This window comes from Aspergillus japonicus, assembly GCF_003184785.1.
Source record: "Aspergillus japonicus CBS 114.51 unplaced genomic scaffold BO86scaffold_8, whole genome shotgun sequence".
NCBI classification, from domain to species: domain Eukaryota; kingdom Fungi; phylum Ascomycota; class Eurotiomycetes; order Eurotiales; family Aspergillaceae; genus Aspergillus; species Aspergillus japonicus.
The window spans coordinates 870,016-890,811 of NW_020291645.1; the positions used below are offsets into that span (position 1 = coordinate 870,016).

The 20,796-nt window shown below is 52.2% G+C and overlaps 7 protein-coding genes across 7 annotated transcripts; 3 read left to right on the forward strand and 4 right to left on the reverse strand.

Annotated features, from left to right (window-relative positions):
- Nucleotides 1-459: 459 nt before the first annotated feature.
- Nucleotides 460-2,640, reverse strand: BO86DRAFT_231820 (dynein family protein). The gene is made up of 6 exons (XM_025667011.1): nt 2,354-2,640; nt 2,072-2,239; nt 1,588-1,970; nt 1,431-1,524; nt 759-1,378; nt 460-690 (listed from the first exon to the last, which is right to left on the reverse strand). The coding sequence occupies exons 1-6, from the start codon at nt 2,511-2,513 to the stop codon at nt 541-543; spliced, it is 1,575 nt and encodes a 524-aa protein (XP_025530731.1). The 5' UTR covers nt 2,514-2,640; the 3' UTR covers nt 460-540.
- A 529-nt stretch (nt 2,641-3,169) lies between these two features.
- On the forward strand, nt 3,170-4,139 carry BO86DRAFT_397080 (uncharacterized protein; the record flags this gene model as incomplete). The annotated part of the gene is made up of 3 exons (XM_025673459.1): nt 3,170-3,225; nt 3,291-3,935; nt 3,965-4,139. 3 exons carry the CDS (start codon nt 3,170-3,172, stop codon nt 4,137-4,139), a joined length of 876 nt encoding a protein of 291 aa, XP_025530732.1.
- Nucleotides 4,116-6,181, reverse strand: BO86DRAFT_386911 (phosphatidylinositol-3,5-bisphosphate binding protein HSV2). The gene is made up of 5 exons (XM_025671455.1): nt 5,808-6,181; nt 5,677-5,715; nt 5,490-5,587; nt 5,024-5,380; nt 4,116-4,955 (listed from the first exon to the last, which is right to left on the reverse strand). The coding sequence occupies exons 1-5, from the start codon at nt 5,914-5,916 to the stop codon at nt 4,467-4,469; spliced, it is 1,092 nt and encodes a 363-aa protein (XP_025530733.1). The 5' UTR covers nt 5,917-6,181; the 3' UTR covers nt 4,116-4,466.
- Nucleotides 6,182-6,500: 319 nt separating this feature from the next.
- BO86DRAFT_454326 (HpcH/HpaI aldolase family protein) lies at nt 6,501-7,845 on the reverse strand. The gene is made up of 6 exons (XM_025677053.1): nt 7,706-7,845; nt 7,454-7,574; nt 7,269-7,397; nt 6,967-7,192; nt 6,795-6,911; nt 6,501-6,736 (listed from the first exon to the last, which is right to left on the reverse strand). Exons 1-6 carry the CDS (start codon nt 7,774-7,776, stop codon nt 6,573-6,575), a joined length of 828 nt encoding a protein of 275 aa, XP_025530734.1. The 5' UTR covers nt 7,777-7,845; the 3' UTR covers nt 6,501-6,572.
- Nucleotides 7,846-9,049: 1,204 nt separating this feature from the next.
- On the forward strand, nt 9,050-11,210 carry BO86DRAFT_407757 (T6SS phospholipase effector Tle1-like catalytic domain-containing protein; the record flags this gene model as incomplete). Its single annotated transcript, XM_025674297.1, has 2 exons — nt 9,050-9,466; nt 9,521-11,210. The coding sequence occupies 2 exons, from the start codon at nt 9,050-9,052 to the stop codon at nt 11,165-11,167; spliced, it is 2,064 nt and encodes a 687-aa protein (XP_025530735.1). The 3' UTR covers nt 11,168-11,210.
- Nucleotides 11,211-12,534: 1,324 nt separating this feature from the next.
- aspA (putative septin AspA) lies at nt 12,535-14,096 on the forward strand (the record flags this gene model as incomplete). Its single annotated transcript, XM_025674996.1, has 6 exons — nt 12,535-12,555; nt 12,734-12,803; nt 12,872-12,988; nt 13,046-13,133; nt 13,192-13,794; nt 13,859-14,096. The coding sequence occupies 6 exons, from the start codon at nt 12,535-12,537 to the stop codon at nt 14,094-14,096; spliced, it is 1,137 nt and encodes a 378-aa protein (XP_025530736.1).
- Nucleotides 14,097-16,200: 2,104 nt separating this feature from the next.
- On the reverse strand, nt 16,201-20,408 carry rom2 (putative Rho guanyl nucleotide exchange factor (Rom2)). The gene is made up of 4 exons (XM_025667012.1): nt 17,485-20,408; nt 16,985-17,415; nt 16,487-16,918; nt 16,201-16,431 (listed from the first exon to the last, which is right to left on the reverse strand). The coding sequence occupies exons 1-4, from the start codon at nt 20,147-20,149 to the stop codon at nt 16,354-16,356; spliced, it is 3,606 nt and encodes a 1,201-aa protein (XP_025530737.1). The 5' UTR covers nt 20,150-20,408; the 3' UTR covers nt 16,201-16,353.
- Between the last annotated feature and the right edge of the window lie 388 nt (nt 20,409-20,796).

The window sequence follows — 20,796 nt, forward strand, 5'->3', positions numbered from 1 at the left end:
TATCCATATCCACAGCAGAGAAAACTGAGAACGAGACTCCAGAACTGCGCTAATGAATTTATATCATTCAAATGTGACAAGGGGGAACCCCGCCCCCAACCCCCCTCCCGAACAAACAAAACCAGGTCGACTACGTAGAGTCAAATCGCCCTCCCCATAATCTCTCCTCCCTGGTTCCCCTTCTTCCGGGTTCCATTCAGCCCCAACCCCCCAATGAATTACCTAGCTACTACCTCCTTGACTCCTCAATCAAGTATCAAGTCCAGTGTCCCATCCCCCAAGCCAATCTGGTATCACGAAACAAAAAAACAAGATCTCCCGGGTTGTGATACAAAGGCCACTCACAGTGATCCTCGCATAGCCTCAGCAGGAAGCTGAAAGCCATCATCATACCCGGAAGACGAATCTCAATATGTACTGGGTGGGTAGGCACGTGTAGGTATGGTAGGGGAAGAAAGCAATATTATTACAGGTTCGAAAACTTCGTCCTTGTGACAAAGATGGTTCGTGCTGCTGCTGCTGAGCCTCTCTAGGATGGCTTCAGGCTGATGGACTTCCGCGGGGACTGCCAGTGGTGCCGGGTTTTTTGACGAGGCCAGCAAAGAAGTTGGCCAGCGCTTGGTTGTGCGCTTTCTCGTCGCCCGTGGCAGAGGGGGTTTCTTTCTTCTGTGATCGGCTGGCTTCTCGTTCCTGTAGATTGCGTTGAGGTTAGGCGATTGGCTCTTTGTTTCTATGGGATATAACGATGTTCCACTGACCTTGAGCTTGCGGAGCATGTCATCCGCGTCGACTTGGATACCTCCCATGTTGAATTGTACAGGGCCAATATGCTCGTTGACCCGACCGTTGTCGTCCAGCGGGGACATCTCCAGCTGCGGCACCTGCTTCGCTGTGCGGTCCTTCTCGTCTTCCAACTTGAGCTGCTCCAGAACCTCGAGTTGTTTTGTGAGGAAGGTTTGCATGTCGGACGTGTCGACCTCAATCTTGGTTCCGTTCGTTTGGCCTCCGGGGTGAGCCATTGACGTGTCCCGCTTCGGATCCTTGATCGTCTGTTCGAAGATCGCGACCGCGCTGGTGCCGTCGTCGGCCGCCTCATCTTCCAGATCGCCGGCACTGGCGCCGTTAGTGATCGGCTCCGGGGGGTCCTGGATCTCGATGGACCAGGCGGTTGAGACGCCGTCCATGTCAAATCCTTCGCGGATGATGCGGATCTTGCCCCACGAATCCCAATTCGACGGGACGAGGATCTTATCCCGATCGATGACGTTGTGTTTAAATGATTGCCGTTTTAATAATGAGTGGATGCCGAGGGATGAGTGTAATAAGCTTTGGAGGGAGTTGGCAAGGAACGGTGTGGTGTAGATAAGTGACGCGCCATCTGTAATCAATTAGAATTCGCAGTTCGAATTGAGGGATGGTAGGTTGCATACGCTTCAAGAGCAGTGTTCTCATGAATTGGAGAATGAAGTCGAACTCTTCTTCGTGCCAGCCGTGGTCTTTCTCCAGCTTCTCGATCTTGTCGGCCTGGTTGATTCAAACAAGAGCATCGTCAGTTGTTGACCTCCCCCAAGCATCGGACCAACTTACCCCTTGACACACAACACACATGGGTATACCGAGCCCTTCGTCCCATTCGCCAGGGCCGAGAGGTATTGTTACGGGACCACCGGAGCTCGTCAGACCCTGCGCGCCGGCCGAGCTAGCGTCCATGCCCCGTTTCCGATCCCTCCACTCGGTCATGTTCTCCTCCATGACGATCTTCGTCTCATCGTCGAGCGATATGAGGACATGTCTCAGAAGGCGCACCCACTCGCGCAGTCGACGCACCCAGGTCCAAGGATCCGACCAGTCCAGGAGGATCACAACCAAGGTTTCCGGCACCGATTGCGCAGTCAGAAGCGGCTTGAGGAGGGGCGCAAAGGAAAGGGAGGGCTCAGAAAGTAAGTATGCGGAGACACGCGCCAGAATATCTTTTGTATGGAGCAGATCCTCATTAGCATACGACTGCGGAAATGGAAGGAAAGGGCCCGCGGAGACCTGACAATCCACTGGGACGAACTCGGATGATTACCTTCGTGATCAGCGTCCAGCACATCTTGGTAAGTATATCCTAAGGCGAACTGGTTGGCCACCGGCGGTACTCGCCCTTTTCGCCGGTCGTTTGACGACGACAAGCTGGGATCTGAAGCATCGGCGGATAGAGTGTCGAGGAACTCTCTTTGCGTCTCCGGTGTGCCACCTAGATTGTAGTTTCAGCACAATCAGCATTGACCGACAGATGGATTCGGGCGGAAACACGGCCAACGGGTGCGGGCGCAGTACCGGAGGAGGTTTTGAGGGAGGGAATCCAAACCTAGGATCAAAAGATTCTTCTCTGGCAGTCGCTTTCCATTTGCGACGCTGTCTAGCATAGAGGACCAGATATTCTTCTTGGTGCCGTCTTTGCTCGACGGCCGACTGTTGTTGCTGCCGGTCCCGAATCGGGACCCTGTGTTCTGGCTCGACGCTAACATTGTCTATCCAATTTCGACCATGCTCAGCTGGCGCAGTTCATTCCAGGTCAGATCGAGGTGACTATCTTTGGGGGGAGTAGTCGAACAAGACGCGTTGATTGCGGGAAATTCGTGAGGATAGGTGGGAGGGTTTATCGGGAACCACACTGGAGTGTCAGGGGAATCTGGCGTTGGCCGCGCAGATCTCGGAGGGCGGGGGAGGACCACAAAACAGCCCAGACGTTGTGCTTGCTCGCCCGATCGGACTGAAAGTTTTAAGTGTGCGGTGTTTCTGCCGCGGGTCGCAAAGAAAAAAAAAAAAAAAAGGTATCTTCGTGGTTTGTCGTGTGTGTTGGTTGGTGTATAAGACTGAATCGAGCGGTGGAGGATTGAAGTGGAAGTGACTGCGGTTTGCCTATTCTTTTCTAGCTTGTAAACAATTAAACCCATAGGTTTGGGACGGTCTGCTGCGGGTGGGGACCTTCCCTTCTTCCCTTCTTCCCTTCCCGCGGTCAAGCCCGTGATTTCGAACTTCCGCTTGCTTAAGAAAGCAAGAAAAGCACGACCAGCAACCCCTTCTCTTTCCTCGTCACCTCAACCTTCAATTCGCGCAATTATTCCATATCCATGAATACTTTGGCCTAGATCTCGCAGCTTCTCTCACCTGCACCTCAAACATGAATAACATCCGCCAAGTCCAAGCGCTGAACAAGCGCGAGCTTGAAAATGCCGTGTGAGTCGCCCCTTCTACCGCCGGGATTCCTTTCCTCGTTACGGTCGCTGACCAGATGCTCTCAGACCCCCAGAAGCCTCCTGGCACGCCGACTACCGCGACACCGCCTACATCTACATCGGAGGACTGCCATTCGACCTGTCCGAGGGCGACATCCTCACAATCTTCTCGCAGTACGGCGAGCCGGTCCACATCAACCTCATCCGCGACAAGGACACCGGGAAGAGCCGGGGGTTCGCATTCCTCAAGTACGAGGACCAACGCAGCACAGATCTCGCGGTCGATAATCTGGGCGGGGCCACTGTGTTGGGGCGGGTCCTGCGCGTGGACCACACGCGCTACAAGCGACGAGATGACGAGGAGGAGACGGACAACGTCGCGAAACTCATGGGGAAAGATACGGCCGGCGGGAAGGCCGTCGACGATCGAGATACCGACGACGAGCGGACGACAAGACGGAAGCGCCGGACCAGCGAACCGCGAGAAGAGGAAGCCCGCCGGCGCCCGAAGCTCAAGGAGGAACTCGAATTGGAGGAGCTGATCAGGACCCATGACGAGGAGGATCCGATGAAGGAGTTCCTCATTGAGGAGAAGAAGGAAGAGGTTGCGCGTGCGCTGGAGAGGACACGGTCGAGTGAGAAGAAGTCCTCGCGCAGGCGAGAGCACAGCCGCGAAAGATCGAGCCGTCACCACCGTTCCCACCGTCGCCGGTATGATGACGACCGTTCACGCTCGCGAGAAAGGAGACATCGGGATCGCCGATCGCCCGCAAGGGAATCTCGATCGCACAGAGACCGCCGCTCGACCTCCAGAACAAGAGACAGATCCTACAGAGACCGGACGCCAGTCGCGTCCAGATCACCCGAGCCGAGGCGCAACAGGGACCGAGAAGACCGCAATCGTTAGATGTCTAAAGCAAGGCTGTCTAATTATAAATTATACTACTCAAAAAGGTCAAGCCTCTATCCAAAGCAATCAAAACGCCACCAAGCAAGTTCCAGGAGCACCGGGATCGCTCCTCGATAGCCAAATTCTGTCAGTCAATATGAGTTCCATCAGCAAAATCAGTTGATCATACGATATCCAAGCGGCGCACGCATTGTTGGATCGCTCGTTGAGACTTTTCTGCAGTGTGGGTGTTGCCTGCAACGGAGATGGTGACTGTATGGCCACACCACAAAAAGACCAGACCACGAATGTTGTCGATGAAGCTCTCAACAAACCCGGCGGACACTTCCCCCTTAGCCTCCTCCTAGGTACCTCTTCCAGCCCGTTCTGGTACAATAGAGTCTGCCGTCATCGCCTTCGTGAAGAACAAATTTCTCCCATCGCCCATCCCTACCCGAGCCAATCACGAGGATGGTCCTATCATCGAGCCAGCCGATGTTCCCTTTGGACGGTTTCCCAAGCGAATTTCCCAGGGGAGGAATATTAAAGGCTGATTCAGATGACTGTTCGTGGCCTATCTCAAAATGTGCAGTGGCAGATGAATATGTGTCGGAGAAGAACCCGGGTAGCATAGGAACCTTTGCCAGGAATCCCCACTTTGAATTTGAGCCTTCAGGTCTGGGCATTGGGAAGACATGCAGGGTCGATTTATCGGACGTCACGGCGAACAGCGTATTGGAAGGTGATATAGCAATCGAGAATATATCTGCTTCATCAAGACCCCGGCGTACCTCGGTTATCCTCGTACAATTGCTCGTAGAATAAATCCGGACCATAGTACCCTAGAAGAGACGTAAGTTAGAATCAATTCCTAGCCTGATGCATATGGAAAAAAGCTCGATGTTCTTACCCTCTTGCTTGCCGTGGCCAGAAGCGCGCCATCCGAGCTCAGAGTCATGGCCCGCAGAGGGTGCGCATGTGCTGGGATGATGCTCACGTTCCCGGTCTCGAGCTCGACCAGCTGGACCTGCCCGAGGGATCGGCCGGGAAAAGCAAGTAGCCTCTCCCCCAGGCAAACCAGACCCAGAGGGTTATCCACCGTTTCGAAGACCGAGAGCTTCCGCGGCGGGATCGAGAAAGCGAAGACATGGACACTGTTCAACAGCGCGACGACGATGTGCGACTTGGATAGGCGGACACCTAGAACCGAGGTGCGGAATTCGAGTGTGATGGCGGCTTTCTGCTTTGCGTCGTCCCAAATCACCAACTAGCCACGAGACCCTCCTCGTCAGTATAAATTCACGGGCATCACAAACCAAGCATGTCGGGAGGGAGAAGATGGGAGGGAGAAGATGGGAGGGAGATTCCGTGCGCACCTTGTTCTGAGGAAACTTCGGTTGTCTTCCTCCGCCGGTGATTGCGAGGTATCTCGACTGGCCGAGCATGGTCACCAGACCGATGCCGGCGTTGAAATCTGTAGGGATGTTCAGAGCAGTGATTAGCAACCCGGACTCGATATGCAAATAGAGTATAAAGATAGAAAAGAGATGTATTGTGAAGTACCTCTGGAAACAGTAAGCTCACAGGGGTCGGTTTTGAAGACTGTTCGATGCTCTGGTTAGCTTGGCTGCTGTCCCGATAAGAGAGCGGCTTCCTCGAGGGAAGAGCAGCAGCACATGTGCGTGACCGCTTACCACAAAAACCGGTGTCCAGGCCCACGGCGAAACATGTGTTGTCGTTGTTGAATGAGGCCGACAGGGAGTACGGCCCCACCGACTCATCGATGACTTGGCGAGTGTTCATCTTGGCAACCAAGGAAGGAGGCCATCAGCGCTGGGTAGGATGGGGATAGACTCAAGTAGGCATGATTGCTGGGATTCCGGGGAAGGCCAAAAGCAGATGATCGGCCGCCGGACGGGCGCTGACCTCATCGTAGCCGCCTAGCTAATGTCGCTGCCGCCTTGTAAATCAGGCTAGGAGAGATGTCATAGAGTTGGGCCATTAATGCCTGCAATGCATGTGAATCGGCACTGTGGGCTAGTGAATGGAAAACCTGGTGTTGAGAAGGTATATTTTGGAGTTTGGAAGATGCGAAGAGATTATCTTGCATCAAACAATGAACGGTACAAATGGGCGTTGCAATCATGATGCCTGAGGCATAAATTACGCCCCGGGCATAAATGATGTAATATGCGAATGGAAGTTAACTAAGTGGTTAACTTACCCGGTAGGGAATATCTGTCTGAGCATAACTATTCATTTTGGCTACATGAGATTAAATATCAATGTCCTAATACTCGATTATAGTCAACGACCAGTCATCATGTGCTTGTGGAGGCTATCATGCTTCTTTCAGCCCAGTCCCGATGAAGATGTATTTCATTCAACCCAGGTGTTTATTGCGCAAAGTTGTTCGTATACAAATAAGAAAGTTCTATCATAATTCATGGCCGAATCCTTTAATATCCTGACCCCGAGGCTTTGGAGCCGTCGATCTCTTTCTGACCGGTAGCGATGTCCAACTCGTTTTGCATTGCGTCGCCCAATAGTCCAACGTCGGTAATAACAGATACCATATCAAAGCCTTGCTCTATGCGAGCCCGAGCGTCAACGCCACCGGTACCTATTCCTGTCAGCATGTCTCGAAACTTAATTGCCGGGAAGTGCAGGATAGAACCTACAGAATATCGCCGCCCTCTTTCCGGCAGCCTTGGTAGCAGCCAAGATGCGCTTGATGGCAGCCTCATGCTCCTCGCCGCCTCTAGTGACGTTCAATTGCTTGGCAAGATCGAAAGGACCTGCGATACACAAGTCAGCATCTTGAAATCTACAGGAGCTCTACGCCTAATATACCGATCAGAATGCCGTCGAGACCGTCGACGCGAGCGATCTCCTCCACGTTCTCCACACCGGACTTGGACTCGATCTGCACCATAACTATGATTCCGTCCTGCGAGACCGCTTCGTAGTCATCGCCAGGCAGTACGCTCGGGAATGAGTGAGTGGCGAATAGCGGTCCGAAGCCACGGGTTCCCAGGGGTGGGTACTTGGAGTATCTGACAATGTTGGCTGCGTCGGCCTGGAAAGAAGAAGCTTTTAGTACTGCTGTCTGTCACAGACGTGGAACATCACGAGGGATCGTGCATTGCACGTACTGCGGTGTGGCACATGGGCGTGAGGATACCGTGAGCACCGGCGTCAAGGGCTCGTTTGATCATCCATTCCTCCCCCCAAGGGACTCTGATGATGGGGACAGCTCCTTCCGAAGCAACAGCATTGGTGAGCTACATCAGCCATCGTTAGCGCGCTGGGTTCCCAGTCGATAGTGAAGATGCCATACGTCATAGTAATCTCTATCCGTGATCAATCCATGCTCTGCGTCAATGAGAACCCAGCTGAATTTAGACTTTTCTGTGAAAGGACGATGAAGGATGGTTTTGGCGAGGGGAGCGCTGGGAAATCTATAAACGATGACAGAGCCGCGTTAGTCAATGGGTGCATTTCAGGAGTGCGTTGCGGCTTGGACGTTGGGAAGCACCACCGCAGAGGGTAGGTTTGAGGAGATGAGGGGCAATGAGGGGTAGCAACATACGTGAGCCAGAAGCCGTGTGCCACTACGGACTGGTCGCGAAGATTCCGGGGGTCGGCAACTTTGGAGGCCATTGCGCTTGCTGTTATGTTGTGAAATTTAATTGTTCTAAGGCTGTGATATCGGATTGTCCAGAGATTTTGTTTTTCGAAGGGACTCGCCCGGGATGAGGTCAATGGAGACAATTTAAACAAATGTACAGCTCGGTGCATGTCCGACCCGAAGAGCAGTTATCCGCGGTCTAATCCGGGGCCACCCCCACGTTTCCTGGATTAGTTTCCGTCTCCCCCGGCCTAAAGACGTCCGAACTTCAAGACGGGGTCTTCACTCTATAAAGTCAATCGGCAGTCAACCAAGCCATATGGTTTACCACGGTAGTGAGATACAAGTATACAAATATCCTGTATGAGCACATGGCAATGCGACTGATCACTTCTATGTTTGGGAATACTCGAGGATATCGCCTATGAGAAGTCTGTGCTTTGACATCATCAATGGCAGAATAATTGCACTGTTCGTGTTGCAGGCATTCCCTTCGACTGAGGGGTTGACCTACCGAATAAAAACAATGCTGCATTCGTGCATTCGAATCTATCTTTTGATTCCCCACCCTCTGCAGTTTTCTGCATGATTTACCGTACTGGCAGGGATCGATTGAGCCGTGGTTTGGAGAGCGATTCGGCCTTCCAAAGGAAATGACACGGGCCGAGCCGGACCCTTCGCATCGACTCCCACTTTGGCACACACATACACTCACCACAGAATCTCTCTTGATATCTCCACTCAAAATCTATGATTTCTAACTGCTACTTTGGCACATGACCTACCGGCTGAGTGTCCGCCCTAGTGACCTTGCGTCTATGATGAATTGATCGGGAATGGGGTTGGCCGTGCCGAACCGCTGCAGTTGCCGTAACGCGCGATAGCTTCACCCGACACATCAAATGTGGCTGATCTCTTCAGCTGGCCGATGGTGCACACTGCGTTAGCTTCAATTGTGACACTCCTCAGCATTCAGCATGTCTCAAGATCCGGACACAGCCCCATATCTTCATAGTGTCTGAGCGAAGGAGAACGCAAGTTCACGCACGTCTCTTCCGATCTGTGTCGATCGCCGCGCTCGGCAAAGAAAAATGAAAAAAAGGACGAATCAGAGACACCATCCGCAGCTACGCCGCGTAGATCCATCTTTCAGCTCGCTAACGAATACGATGGGGCGAGTGCATGTTCATGCAGAATTAGCTCCATAGCCCTTCGGAATGCGATTTAAAAGGCAATCCTCAAGATCTGCCTCCGAGGGATGTCTGTTCAAAATTCAATTCTCCAAAACAGCCTGCCCTTGGAACCATGGGGGACCCCGCGCCCGAGCCCATCAACATCAATGAGATCCGTAACATTGGGACGGAACCCTTCTTGCAGATTGGAACCACTACTGTGAAGGACCGCTCTGTTCGCGTCGAGGGTCCGCCAAAGCGGTTGATTATCTGCTGTGATGGATCATGGCAGTCGTCCAACCATGGGCAGATGAACATCCCGTCTAATGTCGCAAGGCTCAGTCGTGCCATCGCTCGCTGCGGGCTTGCGGATGATAAGGGAGATGCTGTCCACCAGATTGTCTACTATAACGCAGGCGTAGGTACTGGCACGAGCAAGAAGGATGACCAGAACTGGCTGGCCAACACGATGGCTGGGATTCAGAAGACTTGGGAGGGCGCGTTCGGTCGCGGACTGGAGGAAAATGTCTGCGAAGGATACAACTTCTTGGTAAGCAGGAAAACTAGTATCACAAGCGCCTGGGCTATCCTAACTTCATACTAGGTCAACAATTGGAGTCCCGGAGATGAGATTTACATCTTCGGTTTCTCCCGGGGCGCGTACACGGCCCGAGCCTTGGCCGGCCTGGTTTGCAATATGGGCATTTGCATGCCGGATATGATGGATGACTGGTGGGCCATGTACGATGATTACAAGAAAAGGTTGAATAGGCAGGACAAATTTTCCCTTGTCTGCAATACCCACAAGATCTCTGGCCAGTGGATCGACACGTGGAGTGGCGGCTCGAAAGGTGCTACCGCGGGCCTGAAGTATGAGGATCGGTTTTACAAGAATGTCCCGATTGAGGTCGTTGGAGTTTTCGACACTGTCGGCGCTCTAGGCTTGCCCAACAACACTTGGTTTGATTTCACAAGCTACAACAGTACTGAGCATGGCTTTCATGATACAGATGTGCACCCGCAGATCAAGCACGCCTTTCACGCTCTGGCGCTAGATGATCATCGAGCACCGTTCAGTCCGACACTTTGGCACCTTCCGACCCGCAACACCACGACCAAACTGATTCAGTGCTGGTTCCCGGGATGCCACATCCATATCGGAGGAGGTAGTGAGGAGACTGCGCACCATGTGGGAGATCTGGAATCGATGGCGAGCCTGTCACTGGCGTGGATGATCGACCGGGTTCGAGAGCACACGAACCTCCAATTCGAGTCTTACGAATTAACACGTCTCTACCAAACATACACCAACACTATCCTTGACCTATCGCAGCGCTCTTTCAAAAGATGGGACAAGGCACACAGCTACAGCTACGCTAAGGGTGACGGCAAGACTCACGACGACGAAGCTGACCCCGACAATCGTACTGGGTATGGTGGCTGGGGTATGGGTTTCCGTCCCGACAGTATGACCTTCGGTATGAGCTTTGCAGGCACCATCAATCGCACCCCGGGCCAGTACAAACCGCTCAGGAAGAATGACAAAAACGAGCTGGTTGCTCTGAATCCGGATCTCTATTCTACCGAAGAATATATTCATCCCGTGGTTGCCTATGCTCTCGGCAAACCGTACCGGGAGGCCAATCAAGGACCGGTGCTACGCTATCAGCCGGAAGCACTGAAGAATTTCACCCGCGTGAAGGACCCCAAGGACCCAACCACCGGTAAAATCCAAGAAGGGATCTTCTGGAGAGGAGTCTTCCCGCCTCCAGAGAAAGGTTTCCTGAGATCCAAATGGGACTCCTTTCGGGGCGGATCTCAGCCGCCTGTTGAACCGGAAGTCTTGCTCATCCCCGAAATGCCGCTGTGGAAGGATACCGATAATAATCTGCTGAATGAAAGAGACTACATGCGGGCCGACTGGCTGGCGTTCTTGGCCCCAAGATTGGGATTTCCCGAGCCGACTATAGATCACATCGACAAATTCTTGGAGAAGGACAAGGCTTCCAAAACATTGATCGAGAATCTGACAGAGCGCGAGACGGATTTACTCTATCACCTGGCAGTCAAGGCCCAGTCTCAGCTCACTAGTGTCTGGCAGATGAGATCCGTGGCCTATAAGCTGAGGCAGAAGATACCGTCGAAGGGAAATGAGGGGAACGTAAAGCTGATGCTCGACACGGGAGCTCGCACCAGGGACTTCCTGGCTCTGCTGGACCAAAGCGAATTGTATCCTGAAGAGGGGACATGAGATGCTGAAAATGTTGAGTTCGTGGGTATTTGGTATGCAGGCTGAAATACAATGTCTTCCATTTGCAACATTCTGCTTCGCAGCTCAACATAGATCGGAACCTAGGCAGGCAGCTAAAGAGATCGTTCTATCTCAGAGACACATTGGCTGTGCAGCGTGCCCTGTCAATTCCCCTCCGTGAAGCGTGTAGACAGTCAACCAGCAAAAGATTCTTCTGCCTCAGGCATCCAAGAGCCCAAGGCCCAATTCTCAAGGCAAACGGCGGTCCACAGCGACCCACGGCGGCGATCGGAACTTTTGGTGGCCATAAACCCCTGAACTAAACCCAGCAATCATTTGATGATAGTCCGGCTGCAAAACAAAGACTGCCCACATTGGGCATCTGGATGCCCCTTGAGGACTGGCAAAACAGACCGGTCTCACGGTTTGTCTGCTTGGAGTCAGGTACATACCCTGTCGCAGTTGCTGCACCATTGATTTCCAGTGAGTGCTGCGAAATAGGCGAAATAGGAGTTGCGTCGCCTGACAATAATTGATTATTGACGATCCTTAAAAGCCTCCTGATCGGACAGGTCCATTATATAAGTATTCTTTCGAGCACCCCATACCTACCACCGACAGCTGTGTAAACGAGTAAGTGCCTGGCAGTCTCCGTAGTAAAAACTAGCAAACTACGGATAGCAAACTAGGGAGTCTGACCTCGGAGTGTACCTGGGGTGATCCATGGGTGAACATGAATGGGGGCATGTGGGAAGAGCCACAGCACTGCGCTTGAGCCCGGGTCGTACCAGAATTACGGTGGACCACTCGCAGACAGTCTGGAGAAAAGGACCTGGGATAGTGAGGGATAGTGATGATTGGTCTACCTGCCACTGGATGGGGAAAAGGGGAGTCCTGCGGGAGTGTAACTTTGGTATGTGTATGGTCATGGGGGAAGACTGATGGATATTTATGCCTGAGGTGTCCGTAGGTGGTGGCCTTGCTAACCCCCTAAACACTAGTCAACGGCCAAGTTTGACGGGGGCGGCAGTGGGAAGGCAGACTAACTAAGAGTAAGTACTGTACAGTACGGAGTACTTACAACGGGAAGACCAGAGCATCTCCTCAGGGGAGAGACGAGCAACAACCATCCCATCCCATCCCATTCCATCTCCATTCATTCCCCTTCTATCTTCCTTCCCTTCATCCTCCTCCTCCTCCTCCACTTCCCACGACCTTCCTTTACTTCATCTTCCTCCTCTTTCCACCCCTTCCACTCGCTTGCTTAAACTCTTCCTCTAATTCTACTCTCCACCCTCATCTTCCTTTCTTTCTTTGTTTCTCCCTCCCTCCCTCCCTTTCCCCCCACCTCCCTTCTTTAGCCCACCATGTCTTCCTCATTCAGCGCGGTAAGTTGTTATCCTTCCCCTTTCTATGCCCGGCCGCTCGAATTGCCTCACCCCCGCCATTACCACCACCACCCTCTTCCAATGGCTTTGGGGCACAGGTATTTTTGATCGTGTCAACTGCTTCAACTCTGCTCTGAGTCTTAACTGTGGTTAATTCGCCTCTAACTTCAAGCCCAAGCTCCGTCGCAAGAAAAACGTCAAGAAGGGTATCCAGTTCTGTCTGATGGTCTGTGGTGCCAGCGGAACCGGTACGTTTGCAACCCGCGCAGTCACGCTCTCCAGTCCAAAAGTTGACCATCCGTTTCGATCTCCTTAGGACGCACTACCTTTGTCAACACTCTCTGCGGAAAGAAGGTCCTGGAAGGAAAGGACGCCGACGACGCTGCCAACGCTCACATTGAGGAGGGTGTCCGCATCAAGCCTGTCACAGTCGGTGAGTAGGCCACCACACTAAGTGTTTCAACGCTGGTGCTAACGCACCGCTCGACAGAACTCGAATTGGACGACGAAGGCACCCGCATCTCCCTCACCATTGTCGATACCCCCGGTTTCGGTGACCAGATTGACAACGAAGCAAGGCAGGTGGCCCTGGCTGCACGCAATACCACTCCCAGTGCACGACTGACCGTTTCGCAGCTTCGGGGAAATCGTTGGATACCTTGAGCGTCAATACGATGATATTCTGGCCGAAGAGTCTCGGATCAAGCGTAACCCCCGCTTCAGGGACAACCGTGTCCATGTCCTCCTTTACTTCATCACACCCACCGGTCACGGTCTCCGTGAGCTCGACATCGAGTTGATGAAGCGCCTGTCGCCCCGTGTCAACGTCATCCCCGTCATCGGCAAGGCCGACTCCCTCACCCCCGCCGAATTGGCCGAATCGAAGAAGCTGATCATGGAGGATATCGAGCACTACCGCATCCCTGTTTACAACTTCCCGTACGACATCGAGGAGGACGACGAAGATACCGTGGAGGAGAATGCCGAGCTGCGGGGTCTCATGCCATTCGCTATTGTTGGTTCCGATGAGTTGATTGAGATCGATGGCAAGAAGGTGCGTGCCAGGCAATATCCGTGGGGTGTTGTAGAGGTCGAAAACCCTCGTCACTCCGACTTCCTGGCCATTCGCAGCGCCCTTCTTCACAGCCACTTGGCCGATCTGAAGGAAATCACCCACGATTTCCTCTACGAAAACTACCGTACCGAGAAGCTCAGCAAGAGCGTGGACGGTGCTACTCCGTACGTATTCCTAGCCTTGGCATCATTCGTGCTCTCCGTTCGCCGACTAATACCTCCGCAACAGTACACAAGACTCTTCCATGAACCCCGAGGATCTGGCTTCCCAGTCCGTTAGATTGAAGGAGGAGCAGCTCCGCCGTGAGGAGGAGAAGCTCCGTGAGATCGAGCTGAAGGTGCAGCGTGAGATTGCTGAGAAACGCCAGGAGCTGTTGGCTCGCGAAAGCCAGCTGAGGGAAATCGAGGCCCGCATGGCACGGGAGGCCAGCCAGAGCCAGGTCGATGTCACCAACGGAGATGCCTAAACGAACACCGTCGAAATCCCTGGGACTCATGGAAAACGGTTTCCACATGATTGACATCTGACACCGTATGTGCCTTTGTAATGAGAACCGTGGCGCGGCAGTCGTAACTGTCTACGGGGTTAAGATTAGTCGGCCGTTTATTCACGTTAATAGCTTTTTCTCTTTCTCTTTCTTTTTTTTTCTCTTTTGCTTTCCTGATTTTTCTTTTGATCTGCAAGAGAAAGGGGAGGGCAAATGCAACGTTCCGTTTTAGTACGACGATGACTGAGAACAACAAATCCTCTCTGGCTGTTTTCTCTCTTGTTTACCCTTCCCACCGCCACCAACCACCCCTCTGGAAACCATACCAGACAGACAAGAACAGAGAAGAAGGGCAAAGGAACGGACATATTTTCGGCTGCAATCTTCCAACCTTCAACTTCACATCGTCTTTCGAGAGCCACCAATCATCTAACAACCCCCACCCCGTGCTGCAAGATGTCTGGAGTCAGAAGAATAGCATCATTTTTAATCACTCACAGTTATCACTGAGGAAAGCATTTGCATAAAGTTTCAAACTTTTAACATTGTGTTGTCCCTGGTTTTCTCGTTCCTTTTGACCATTACTCTTCCTTTTTGTTCTTTTTTCGTTTCGACTCCCCTTCCCCTCACATGAAACCCTGTCCCAGTGTCAGCAGCGCGCAGCAAGATTCCCTCTTTTGTCCGGTAGTTTCTCAATTTATATTTTTTTTTTTTTTTTTCCTTTTCCGTTTCCCTTAGCTTATTATATTTTGTCGTTATATTTGAGTTATTTGTATGTGTGTATGTGTGTGTGCAGCCAACAAAAAACAACCAAACAACCAAACAAACCAGACTCGTGGGTTCTCTTCCTACTCCGTGCATGCCCTTGTTCTTGTACGGTCTCCATCCCCATGCATCGTGTCTAGGGCTGTGGTAAGGTGGTCATCGGGTGACTTGGATTGTTCACTCCGAGTTGCAGGAAGATAGGTAGTTCGTAGATTTTCCCTCCCGGCACCTACCAACCACCATTCGACTTCCTTTAATTCAAGATGAACTCAGTCCGGTGGATAGAACAGTAAACCTATATTACCTATTAACACGAATCCGAAGCGACGCAATCGGAAATAGGGGAGGTGCGGCCCCAAGGTCGAGTACGATACATACATATATTGTGGCGACGGATAGCTTGTTTTCCACCGATATCATTCCGCCCAGACTGTTCCTGCTCCGCCTGGACACAATCCGTGACATGCGAAGTGTGGCTCTTGTAGATATGGATGTTTCACCGCGCGGGATGTGAATCCGTGATCCTCGGGCATCGATATAGAATGAATGGGTGGCGTACTGTACAATACTAGGTCAATGCTTACCTACATCGCAAGCGGAGCGGATGGCGGAAGCGCGAACTAACTTGTTCACTTATTCACTTAGCGGGCCCCGGGCCTTTGAGCTTTCAGCTACCTTATAGACCCCCCAAACCTCCCTTGCTGCGCGACAGAAAGGGAGGGTGCAATTGTGCCCAGTAAGCTTGGTGCTCAGCAGGCTCATTTTTACTCTTTCCCCAAAAAGAGGCCTACAACCGGTGCATGAAAGAAAACTAACGCTATAGGCGAGCTTATGCGGGTTTAGGAAGTTGGAAGCACCGAGGAAGAGAGCTACGGAACGACTTCCCCGGATCACAGCGAGCAGCACCACATAAGGATGAACAAGAAGCATGGAGTTCTTGACTAAGATGGATAAGATAGATGAGATGATAGAAGAGAAGAGAAGAGGAGAGAAAAGAAAAAGGTGCGAGAAGAATGAGAAAGATGGGGATAAAAGGAACAGGTGGTATTTGCGCTTCATTGTACACAAGTCGGGCAGAGAATTTGCGGGGTCGGATCGGGGGACACCAAATCGACCAAGGGGGTGGGTGGGTACAAAGACAGGGTAGATGGAGACGAATTGACATTGGGAGGTATTAGAGGAAGGAAAGGAGAAAAAAATTGAGAAAGAATCTCTGGCACTACACCTCCTGAGAGTCAAGGGCAGCAAGAGATTCTGAAGGGGAACGGGGTAATGTGTTCAAGGTTAGTAACGCAGATGGATGAATGTATGCCCTCGCCGTTTTTGAGCTGGCCGGGATGATAAAAACAAAGGCCTTTCTAAGCGCAGCAAAAGAAGTGACACTTGGGATGAAAATAGAACATGACACTGTCTCCCCTCGCATCTTCTTTTTCCCTTCCACCCGTTCGGGTGGTTGTTACCGATTGATAACTCAGTGTTGTGGCTTGTTCCAGAAATCCAAGCTGGCGACCACATCCTCTCCTGATTCATCTTCATAGGCATAAAGAATCTGTGACAAGGTAAGCAACTGCTCGAATCACCTGACTGACGGAGGATCGACTTACTTCTCGGGTAGACGAATGCAACATGCGAATGTTCTTTCCAGTCATAATATGCACCAGCTCGCTCGTTTCAATGTGTCGGATTTCGATGAAATTGGGTTCGAAAGCGAGAATATAAGGGTAAGAAAGCGCAAATGCGTTCGGATTGCCCTCCCAGGAGATTCTCCAATCAGGACGGGCACGCCATCCGTTGCGATTGACAAAGAATGAGAAGTCGCTGTAGTTCAAAAGGAATTCGCCGTTCATGCGCTCGATGTGAATAGGCTTCACATTCTCCTTGCGAGCCACGAAGTCGAGAGATGTATCCGCCTGGTCGAGCAGAGACTGTGTTTCGGTGGTTTCAAGACTGACGACCTCAAATCCTCGGGCACAGCCCACACAGAGAGTTGAGCGAAGGAAATGAATCGAGGAAGACTCCGCAGGGATGTAGAATTCCTGTAAAACCAATGATTAGCTGCCAGATCCGCGATGACAAACAAAGTCCGAAGGAAGGGTACGAACCTTAAAGAGCTTCAATGTGTCCTGTCCACTCTGGAACATCTTGCTGACAGCCGACTTCTTCTTACCCTTCGCCAGATTATCCATAGGCTCATAAACCTTGATGGTGGTCGACAAAGCGGAGGTTTTGACGGAGCACACCAGATGACGTCCGAGTCCAATACCGGCCTTGAAAAAGTTCGCGTGACCTTGAATCTTCTTAGGTCGCTTCGCAATCGTGTTCTGGCTTTCATGAATCTCAAGCGCATCCATGGGGTAAGAGGATAATGTCTTGTTCGACAGAACCAAGAGCAGTTGATACTCCTCCAATGTATCGATTTGAGTGACCTGGCTGACATCAAGAACACGCCGGGGTTTGGCTGACTTGTCCTTCGGCCAACGCTCGGAGAGGTAGATACCGCTGTCAGTGCCGTAGACCAATTTTCGGCCTCCGTCTGCATCCAAGCCAAGCGCGGTTAGCATATGGAGAACGGGGATTTGGGCTGAGACAAGATAGAACATACCGATGGGAACAAGGCAGTTAACACGGTTAACAGATGTGAAGAAGTTCTCACAGAGAACTGTCTTGTTGTAGAAGTTGCTATTGCGCTCCCTGAGTTTCCGCTGCTGCTCTTCTACCAATTCGATGAATTTCCGACGTTGAGTTGTTGATGTAGCGTACAACGTTTGCTCATAACCGCCCTTGCCAAGATGCCTGAAGGTGATAGGAAGGCCATCCTTAGTGGTAGGAGGATTTGCTGCAGCCTTGTTGGAGAGAAGGCTGGACGACGGCCGTTTGGGAATCCCCACCTTGGGTATTACCTCATCCATCTGGGCAATGACCAATAGCTCTAGCGGAATAGGTTTCCGATATACGCGATACTCCTCACGCTTGTTGACAACCTTGATTCTGACCAAGAGAACTGCGTGATCGAAAAGATATGCGGTAACCTCAGAGCTGTCTGTAGGCGTTTTCTTGAACGCCATCTTGGACAACATCTGCCGATTCTCCTCTGTCAACTTCAAGTCAACGTAATCGCCAGGACCGAATTTGAGCGCAGCATTGAGCTGCACCAGGTTGAAGTGGTTCTCAGCCCTACCACTCTCCGCGTTGACACGAGACAGAAAATCCTTGATCAGAGCAATGGCTTTGGGGATATCTTGGCGGTCTGGACTGTCCTCGGCTGTGTTTTTGAAGACTTGCTCCAGTAGGAGCGGATATCTTGCGAGACGCGTGGTCGGCTTGGTCAGATAACCATTCAATTCGAGCTTGCGCGACTCCTTGAGACGCTCCGTTTCCTCTACGAATCTCGCAAATGCCGGGTTCGACGCTTTCTCTTTTTCAAACTCGTATTTGCCGTACAGCTGATTGGCACCATATTTGATGAACGGATCGAACCGTGGCACGTGCTGAAGGAAGATATCACCGACCGTCTTGACAACATGGCTTTCCTTTTGTCGAGCATTTAGCGCCTCGCAAAGTCCACCGTTGACCTTCAAAACCTCCAAACAGTTGCCGAAGACCGTCCGAATGAATTTCTCACGCCGATGCTCGGGAATAGGTGAGGTCGTGGCATTGCCCGCAGCCCGCAATGGCCTCATCCAGAAGTCGCGCAAATACTCCAAATCCTTAACAAAGTCACGTTCCGTGTACATAATCTCAAAGATGATCTCTTGACGTTTCTTTTCGCGATCATCAATGCTGTCTGATACCTCCTTGGGAACCATATTGATCCAGAGTTTTTGATTGTCGTTATCATCGTCATCGCCGTGCAGACTGCCCTTGGAAGCAGACGATCGTAGCCCAGGCTGCGGCTTCAAATTCAACCTAGCCTGCTGTTCGAGCCTTCTGGGGCAGGCGATGGAATAGCACAAGCTATCCCGTGTACACGTCGGCGAATAGCATTCACTGAGCAGCGTGAACACACCATTGACCTCCGAGCTTGGTGCCTCTTCTCCCATTGTCTCCTTAAATTGGTAAATTTCACCCTGTGCATCTCGAAGACGATGGTCGTACGTCACATCGTGGAAAAACTTCTGAGCATCCAGCGCGCGACCCAATAGAAGAGCCAGGTTCCGATCATTAGTCTTGATGATGTGTGCGATCAGATCCACTGCGTGGGCACCGGTGAATGCGTTCTGATATGACAGTCCGTTCTTTTGTAGTTCTGCGAGTGTAATTCGCTCACGGAAAACATCGGCAACACGCGAGAGCAGAGCTGGATACACCAGCGGAACCTTACTCCGACGCGAGTTGCTTTGCGCAAGACCGGGCTGATTGCTTGGCTTTCCAGCCACAGTACTCTGCATGCTCATTGTTCGATCCGGCACAACGGTTGATGCCATTGACATGGAGCGCGAGTTCGTGGATCCATCGCTGGGCGGGCGAGGCCTACCATTCGCATTCTGGGCGCTGGTTGGCTCAGGTGGGTGGCCATTGACGGGGGGCTGGCTAGGGGGCCCGGATGGTTGCCTCCTAGGTGGGATTACTCGCCCTGTGCTTGTTGTGTAGGCGTGATCTCGATCCGTCGGGTACGTGGTCAACGACATGGCGCGCTCGTTCGGGTTCCTTTCAGGGACGGGTCGCCCTTGAGGTGTCATCGGAGCCGCCGCGTTGTACTGCTGCTGACGAATTGCATTGGCAGAAGTGTGATTGAAGCTGCTCAAAGAGGATTGATACATTGGGGGACCACCCATTTTCGCCATTGACCGTGACCGGTTTGAGTCCGAGTTCAGGGCGGGATGGGCCGGCATTGTCCTAGTGTAGCCCTTCGGATCTGGGTACTGTGGTCCCGTGTTCGGTCGTGAGTCCAACCGTTGAGGCTGCGGATAAGCGGAGCGTCCGGGGTAGGGCCGTGCGGGGTGCTGAGAAGACTGCTGGAAAGCCGGAGGTGCTGCGCTGCCGGAGTAAGCTTGGTAGTATCCGTTGGGAGCCCCCGATGAATATCCATTCTGCATCTGGCGTGCGGGCGGCGGTGGACCTCTCTGCATCTGTGGATGTGGGACGTGTGATGACATCGTGTGAGCTCGATCTTGTGAGAACTGGGGAGTCTGGGATGTCATCGTCTGCGAGCGTCCCGGTGGCGGAGCACCGCCAAAGATCTCAGAGTATGCAGCATCACGTTGAAAGGCAGAGGGGTGTCCGTAAGGCCGGTAATTCCGGCCTTGCTGGCCCCCTAAGTCAGCCATGGCGCCTTGTTGCTCCTCGCGCTCGTAATCGCAATGATTTGGGCTTTCGTATGGCGACACGGGTCAATCTGGTAGGTGCGACTCGAGGATTTCAGGGGTGGGGGGAGTGGAGGGCGGAGGAGTTCGTCTCAGTACAGGTAGGGTATCGAATCCGGTCGTAGAGAGCGTGCAGTTTGTCGCAATGAAAAAGATCGTTCCAAGTCGTGGAGATGGAGAAAAGGAGAAGAGGGCGGGTTTGGGAGGGGAAAAAGAAAAAAGAGGTCCTCCACGGGCGATAATTTATAAGCACGTAAGAAAGAGAAAAATAAGACAAGAATAAAATGGCAAGAAGGAAATAGAGAAAATATCAAAACAGAGAAGAAAGCGCCCCCGTGTATCATGCCTCAACGAGCTTGGTGGTTGGAGCAGGTTGACAGCCTGGGGAAAGGCGTCGAGACCGCGTGGTGTGTTGATGTGACGGTAATCGAGGTGCGCTGGAAGGAGGAGCCTTGAGCGCAACGGCAAACCAGGACCCCTGGTTCATAACCTCAGCATTCTCCCTCTAGCTGATGGGTGGATCGACACACAGTGCCTAGACAATGCAAATCCGAAGAGACTAGGCAGAGAGAGGATTAAGAGTGGGGAGGGAGGGAAGAAAGGAGGGGGGG